The sequence below is a fragment of the Mandrillus leucophaeus genome, unplaced genomic scaffold, assembly GCF_000951045.1.
Source record: "Mandrillus leucophaeus isolate KB7577 unplaced genomic scaffold, Mleu.le_1.0 Scaffold339, whole genome shotgun sequence".
NCBI lineage: Eukaryota > Metazoa > Chordata > Mammalia > Primates > Cercopithecidae > Mandrillus > Mandrillus leucophaeus.
Window position 1 is genome coordinate 3,491,358 of NW_012103576.1, and position 8,366 is coordinate 3,499,723.

Genomic DNA, 8,366 nt, shown 5'->3' on the forward strand with positions numbered 1-8,366 from the left:
TGTTAGCCAGGATGGTCTCGATCTCCTGACCTCGTGATCCGCCCGTCTCGGCCTCCCAAAGTGCTGGGATTACAGGCTTGAGCCACCGCGCCTGGCCTTTATTTTATTTTTGAGATGGAGTGTCACTCTGTTGCCCAGGCTGGAGTGCAGTGGTGTGGTCTCCACTCACTGCAACCTCCACCTCCCGGGTTCAAGTGATTCTCCTGCCTCAGCCTCCTAAGTAGCTGGTATTACAAGCGTGCACCACCACGCCTGGCTAATTTTTGTATTTTTAGTAGAGATGGAAGTTCATCATGTTGGTCAGGCTGGTCTCAAACTCCTGACCTTGTGATCTACCCACCTAGGCCTCCCAAAGTGCTGAGATTACAGGCATGAGCCACCGTGCCCGGCCCTCGAAATCCATTTTAAATGAAGCAGGAAACTTGATATTTAAGGAAGGTCTATACCCAGTAATGAGATTGCTGGGTCAAATGGTATTTCTGGTTCTAGATCTTTGAGGAGTTGCCACATCTTCCACAATGGTTGAACTAATTTACATTCCCAACAACAATAGGGTTCCTATTTCTCCGAAACCTCGCCAGCATCTGTTGTTTTTTGACTTTTTAATAATCGCCGTTCTGACTGGCATGAGATGGTATCTCAGTGTGGTTTTGATTCGCATTTCTCTAATGATCAGTGATGTTGAGCATTTTTTCATATATTTGTTGGCTGCATGAATGTCTTCTTTTGAGAACAATGAGAACACATGGACACAGGGAGGGGAACAACAAACACCGGGGCCTACTGGGGGATGGGGAGGGGAGGGAGAGCATTAGGAAAAATAGCTAATGCATGTTGGACTTAGTACCTAGGTGATGGCTTGATATGTGCCGCAAACCACCATGGCACACATTTACCTATGTAACAAACCTGCACATCCTGCACATGTACCCCAGAACTTAAAATTAATAAAAAAAAGAAGGGCTGATGTGAGGTAGTATTTCCTTTCCTTATTAATATTCTTAACTATAAGGAACTCATACAAATCAATTTTTTTAAAAGCACTAATGTTCCGGGAGAAATATAGACAGTTCATAAAAATATAATTGGCTAGTTATCATGACTAATAGTCAAAGAAATGATTTCAGGATGCTTTTTTTTTGGAGATAGGCTATCATTCTTTTTTCCAGGCTGGAGGGCAGTAGCATAATCACACCTCACTGCAGACTCAACTTCCTGGGCTCAGGTGATCCTCCCACCTCAGCCTCCCAAGTTGCTGAGACTACAGGCATGCACCACCATGCCTGGCTATTTTTTCTTTTTTTTTGCATTTTTTGTAGAGATGGGTTTTCCCCATGTTGCCCAGGCTGGTCTCAAACTCCTGAGCTCAAGCAGTCCACCCGCCGCAGTCTCCCAAAGTGTTGTTATTATAGGTGTGAGCCAATACTCCCAGCCCAATATGCTTTTTTTAAATCTAGAAAATTAGCAAGGAAAACCTGATATTTGTTCTTCCACTAGTAAGTGTAAATTGGAACAAACTTTTTGGAAGGTAACCTAATAAGAGTAATCAAAAACCTTAAAAACATCTATACTTTTTGATGCCAGTGGTTCCCTTTCTAGGGAGTCTGTCCCATGAAATCAGAGATGTGGGAAGATATTTAGGGGTAGAAATGTTTAACTCAGGATTATTATGACAATTAAAAGTTGAAAAGAACCTAATTGTGTACCAACAGACGAGTAGCCAAATAAATTATAGAGCTGGACGTGGTGGCTCACTCCTGTAATCCCAGCACTTTTGGAGGCCGAGGTGGGCAAATCACTTGAGGCCAGAAGTTTGAGACCAGCCTGACCAACATGGTGAAACCTCGTCTCTACTAAAACATACAAAAATTAGCTGGACATGTTGACATGTGCCTGTAATCCCAGCTGAGATCCTGGCTGAGGCACGAGAATCAAAAACCCATGAGGTGGAGGCTACAGTGAACCGAGATCGTGGCACTGCACTCCAGCCTGGGTGACAGAGCTAAACTCTGTCCCTAAATAAATAAATAAATAAATAAGTAAATGGACATTCATACATTAGACTAATGGAAAGAGTTCATACCAGAAAGCTAAATGACACAAAACAGGAGAGAGGCTACATTTACCGTGTGAAGTCAGTTACCTATTTAAAAAAGTATATAATGAGGTATAAAGAAATATGCAAGGAAATACAGGAAATATGCCACAATTTTTATAATTTATTATCTATAGGTTGTGGGATTATGAGTGATTTTGTTTCTTTCATTTTTTCATATGCTGTCCTCCACTGCTGTGATTTCTTCATGTTTCTTTTTATTTTTTTTCAAGTTTTCTATAATGAGCATGTATTACTTGTATTATCAGAAAAGACGTGATTTAAAATACTGTAAAAAATATGTATCTGTATAACCATTCTTCTCTATACCTTTCTTCCCTTACCTGAAAAGATGTAGCCTCCTCAGCAGGAGATAGACCATTTTTACAGCCTTATTTTTTGACCGGTACACAGCTCACTTTTCTTTCAAATTGATGTATTTTATTCTTTTTTTTTCTTTTCTTTTTTCTTTTTTTTTTTTTTTGTGATGGAGTCTCGCTCTCTCTCCCAGTCTGGAGTGCAGTGGTGCAATCTCAGCTCACTGCAAGCTCTGTCTCCTGGGTTCACGCCATTCTCCTGCCGCAGCCTCCCAAGTAGCTGGGACTACAGGCGCCCACCACCACGCCTGGCTAATTTTTTGTATTTTTAGTAGAGATGGAGTTTCACTGTGTTAGCCAGGATGGTCTCGATCTCCTGACCTCGTGATCTGCCCTCCTCGGCCTCCCAAAGTGCTGGGATTACAGGTGTGAGCCACCGCACTGGCCCAAATTGGTGTATTTTATTCTTTTGTAACCTTTTATTCATCAAAATAACACATGTTCATTGTGGAAAATATGGGAAGTACAGAAAGTATAAATAAAACTTAATCCTAAATTCACTCTCCATTTTGCTATATTTCCTTCTAGTGTTTCTGCAAAATTGGACTGTAACATGATAGTTTTTAATCCTGCTTTTGTCATTTAACATTCTATCCTATTTTTCTGCATCTTTAATAAATGTTTCTTTAATATATTATTTTAATGACTGCATAATCCATCATATGGTTCTATTCAAGTTTATTTAGGCAGTCTTCTGTCATTAGACATTATTCATTCTTCTACTTTATTCATTGTTATAACACTGCAATCGTAATTATTAAACATAAGGATATGGAACAATTGGAACCTTCATACATTTCTGGTGAGAATGTAAAATCATGCAGCTGCTGTGGAAAAGTTGGTGGTTCCTCAAAAAGTTAAACATAGAATTACCACATGACCCAGCAATTCCACTCCTGGGTGTACACCTATATTAGTCTGCTTGGGTTACCATAACAAAATACGTCAGACTGGCTGGCTCAAACAATGGGAATTATTCTCTCACAATTCTGGAGGCTGGAAGTCGAAGATAGAGGTGCGAGAAGGGATGGTTTCTGGTGAGGCCTCTCCCCCTGGCTTGCAGATGGCTGCCTTCTTGCTGTGTCCTCATGTGACCTTTTCTCTGTGCTCACACACTACTGGTGTCTCATCCTCTCCTTACAAGGACCCCAGTCCCATTGGATTAGGGCCCCACCTGGATGACCGCATTTAACTTTAGTTACCTCCTTGAAGGTTCTGCCTCCAAGTGCAGCCACATTGGGGGTTAGGGCTTCAACATATGGAACTGGGGAATGGGGGAACAGTTCATTCCATAACAATTGCCAAAAGACTTGACAACAAGGACTCAAAACCTACTTGTATGCCAGTGTTCATAGCATCATTATTCACAGTAGCCAAAAGGTGGAACCAACCCAAGTGTCTATCAACAGATGAATGGCTAAACAAAATGTGGTATATACATACAATGAAATATTATCTGGTCATAAAAAGGAATACAGTACTGATACAATGTGGATGAACCTTGAAAACATGCTACGTGGAAAAAAAAACAGACAAAAGGACAAATATTGTATGGTTCCACTTATATGAGATATCTAGAATAGGCAAATTCATAGAGACAGAATGTTAGAGATTGCTAGGGGATAGGGGAAGGGGGAAATGGAGAGTTACTGCTTAATGGGTGCAGAGTTTCTCTTTGGAGTAATGAAAGGGTTTTGGAAATAGATAATAGTGATGGTTCCACAACATTATGAATGTAATTAATACCACTGAATTGTACACTTAAAATGGTTAAAATGGCAAATTGTATGTTATGCATATTTTACCATAATAGATTTTTTTTTTTTTTAAACAAGGTCTCACTCTGTCACCCAGGCTGGAGTGCAGTGGCGTGATTTCAGCTCACTGCAACCTCTGCCTCCCGAGCTCAAGCGATTCCCCCACCTCAGCCTCCTGATTAGCTGGGATTACAGGCGTGCACCACCACGACTTGCGAATTTTTGCATTTTTCGGTAGAGATGGAGTTTCACCATGTTGGCCAGGCTGGTTTCAAACTCTTGACCTCGTGATTCCCCTGCCTGGGCCTCCCAAACAATACAAAATTTGAACTTCAGCTGGGTACGGTGGCTCACGCCTGTAATCCCAACACTTTGGGAGGCTGAGGCGGGCAGATCACCTGAGGTCAGGAGTTTGAGATCAGCCTGGCTAACATGGCGAAACCCCGTCTCTACTAAAAATACAAAAATTAGCAGGGCGTGGTGGCGGGCACCTGTAATCCCAGCTACTCGGGAGGCTAGTGAGGCTTGAACCTGGGAGGCGGAGGTTGCAGTGAGCTGAGATCACACCATTGCACTCCCAGCCTGGATGACAAGAGTGAAACTCTGTCTCAAAAATAAGTAAATAAAAATAAAAATTGAACTTAAAATTTCTGTGTGCATTTCTATTTACTTAAGAGAAATTACTGAAAATGGATTTATTCTGCCAAAAGGGTACAAGCTTTATGAAGGTCTTGATACGTACTGCCAAATTGCTTTCTGGAAAGGTTCTTTCATTTTATGCTCCCACAAGCAGTATGTTAGAGTGTCCATTTTACCTTATTCTCACTAGCACTGAATTTTATTATTTATGTTCTTATTTTGATAGGCATAAAATATGTTACTGTTTTACTAGTATTACACTGAATTATTGGTGAATAGGAAAAATGTTAAATATAGGTTTTATGGTATTTATTAGTTTTTGCCCTATTTCCTTTTTGTTTGTTTTTTGTTTTTGTTTTATGTACAGTTGACCCTTGAACAATGCAGTTTTGAACTGCATGGGCCCACTTAATAATGAGGGTTTTTTTTTTCAATAAATACAGTATCAGTGGGTTCCTCATCTGCAACCAAACGCGGATCCAAAATACAGTCGTCCCTAAGTATCCTTGGGGTATTGGTTTCAGGGATTGCCCTTGAATACCAAACCCCATGCATTCTCAAGTCCTGCAGTGGCCCTGTGGAACCCATGGATATGAAAAGTCAGCCCCCTGTATCCGTATCTGGGGGTTTCATATTTTGTGAATACTGTATTTTTGATCTGGTTTTAGTTGTGGATGCAGAACCTGTTGATACGGAGGACCAACTGTATTTATTGAAACAAATCCACGTACAAGTGGACGCACAAAGTTCAAACCTGAGTTGTTCAAGGTTCAAATGTACAGTATTCACAAGATGCAAAACCTGTGTACACGAGGGGCAATTTTCTTATCTGTGGGTTCTGCAGGGCTGCTGAGTGACTTGAGTATGGGTGGATTTTGGTATCTGCCTGTAATGCTTACCACAATCAAATGAACATATTCATCACCACACAATTGCCATTGTGTGTGTATGTGCGTGTGTGGTGTGGACACTTAAGATTACTCTCTTAGCAAATTTCAAGTAACTTTTGACTATTATTTTCTTGACGAAGTATTTGTATTTTCCTATTGATTTCTAAGAACTTTTCACATAGCCAGGTACAACTTTACGTAGATTGCCATTGGTTTTTTTCTCTTTAATTTTCTTTATGGTAATTTTAAGACACACAAAGTATTTTTTAAATTTTTAATTTTTGGTTGGTATTTAGTAGGTATATATATTTATGGTGTACATGAGAAGTTTTGATACAGGCATGCAATGTGTAATAATCACATAATTGATCGCCAAGGAAATGCAAATCAAAACCACAAAATTTTTTTTAAAGTTTATGGAGTCAAATCTATTTTTCCTTGTCATCTGTTTTCTTCCAGTACTTTTATGCTTAGAAAGTCCTTCTGCATATAGCGGACAAATAAATATTTAATCTTTGTAGTTATTTTATGGATTTGCTTTGTTTTTACATTTAGCTCTTTAATTCATCTGGAATTTACTATGACAAGTAGTATGAAGACAAAAAAGAAATTGATCCATATTTTGCACCAAATAGCCAATTGTTACATAATTGTTTATGGAATAATACTTCCTTTCACCTGATTTTGTGATGCTGAGTTTATTAGACAACAAAATCTTATCTGTTCTAAGATCTGTTTCTGGGCTCTTTCCATTCCATTGAGCTATGCCATACCATTTTAAATATTGTAGTTTTACATTTTTCCTTGGCTATTTTCACCTATTTATTCTTCTTGAACTTAGCAGGCCCACCGATTAATATTTTATTTGGACAAGCAGTGTCTCTGCTTTTAATGAGCAAAGTGAGGCAGATCACTTAACCTCTCCATGCCTTTGTTTCTTCATCTGTAAAGTGGGGAAAAGAGTATCTCCTTTTGCTCAAGTTCCAGGGAAATTGTGAGGATCAAATGAGATGGTTATGAAAACATTTTGAAAAAGTAAAAAAATAAAACCCTGTATTTTTTACAACTGAAATAGACAATGATCCTGGAGGTCTTTGAATTAGATATTATGCGGATGGCGGGGTTGATTTTTGTTCTGGAGTCTTTTGGCATTGGACTCTCTCTTTCTTCCACAGAGCGCTTCGACCATCACTGCCCCTGGGTGGGTAATTGTGTTGGAAAGAGGAACTACCGCTACTTCTACCTCTTCATCCTTTCTCTCTCCCTCCTCACAATCTATGTCTTCGCCTTCAACATCGTCTATGTGGCCCTCAGTGAGTATGCAGGGCAGTGTCTGTTGTTGGAGTGGGGCGGGGTGGGGGAAGAGTTAAGGGCGGCTTAGAGGGTGGTTGGGTTTCCTGGTGGTACCATTGTGAAAGGTACCTTAGGACAGGTTAGAAATGAGCACTGTTATCTGCTCTTGAGCAGGGTTGCAAACCTTAGTGCACATCAATGAGTATTACTCAGTGTGTTGGCCTTTTCTCTGACCAACTGCTAGGGCCTGGGGCCATAATTACTGGTCTGTATCCAGAGTACTGGGGCATTTCTGAGGTAATCCCAAAGGTTGGGGATGTATTTTGTCTCAGAAAATCCTCTCTTCTTCTGCCTTGTAAAACTTGCCTTGTGCTAAGGGGTAGAAAAGGGTTTTGCCTGAGAAATGTCTTTTGGTAGCTCACGGTCTATTTTGGGAGATAGAAAGCACACCCACATGTGTATATGTGCACAAACATACACACACCCACACACACACACACACACACACCAGTCTAAGGGCAGATGTGATGTGGAGTTAAGGGAGTGGTCTTAAGACAGCTTCCTGGAAAGAGAAGAGTTCTGAGCTGGATTTTGAGCAAGGGAAGGACACGTATTGGCAAGGAGAGAGGATTTTTCTTGGGTATTTCTGATTTCTTTTATCTGTTAATATCCCCCTCACATGTCCATAGTTGGGGGCTAGGGAAAAGGGAAGGGATCCTACTGCTTGGCTTCTACCCACCTCTCTAGTCCAGGGCCTGGTCCTGCACTGAAAATGTGAACTCTTTAGTCATGAGACTACCAGCTAGGAGATGAAGCTCTTCACCCTTGCCCGAGTGAGAGCTTAGCTCTTGCCAGTGTGTAACATGGGAAAGGGAGGGAAGGAAGTGAGTAGGCACTAGGATAGTGTGTAGCTTTGACTGAAGTCACTAATTTTTCTCTCTACTCCTCCCAATTTCACAGAATCTTTGAAAATTGGCTTCTTGGAGACGTTGAAAGAAACTCCTGGAACATATCCTCCCCTGGCAGTATGTCCCTCTAAAGCCTTCTTAAGCTACTTTCCAGCATGCTTTCTCCCCACATTTCTCCCACTATCTAGTTTTTCAGACATCAGAGAGTGCCAAGGTCTAAAATAATTAAAAAATATATATAGTCTTAGTGGTAACAACCAGAATGGAAGATGACCGGGACTAAAAGGGAGTTCTTTCCTTCACTCCCTGCTCAGAACGGTGGCTGCATTTCTGCAAAGGGGGTTCAGATGAGATTTCTATAAATCACATCCTCTTTCTTTTCCCTCACTAGTTCTTCATTTATGAAT

General features: G+C 40.6%; 1 protein-coding gene across 1 annotated transcript in view; it reads left to right on the top strand.

Moving 5' to 3' along the window:
- ZDHHC9 (zinc finger, DHHC-type containing 9) overlaps positions 1 to 8,366 on the top strand; it is a 47,330-nt gene that overhangs the window by 22,301 nt on the left and 16,663 nt on the right. Inside the window, exons 6-7 of the mRNA XM_011988845.1 lie at positions 6,934 to 7,071; positions 8,012 to 8,060. Coding sequence (XP_011844235.1) covers positions 6,934 to 7,071; positions 8,012 to 8,060 — 187 coding nt within the window. The remainder of the gene's footprint in view (positions 1 to 6,933; positions 7,072 to 8,011; positions 8,061 to 8,366) is intronic.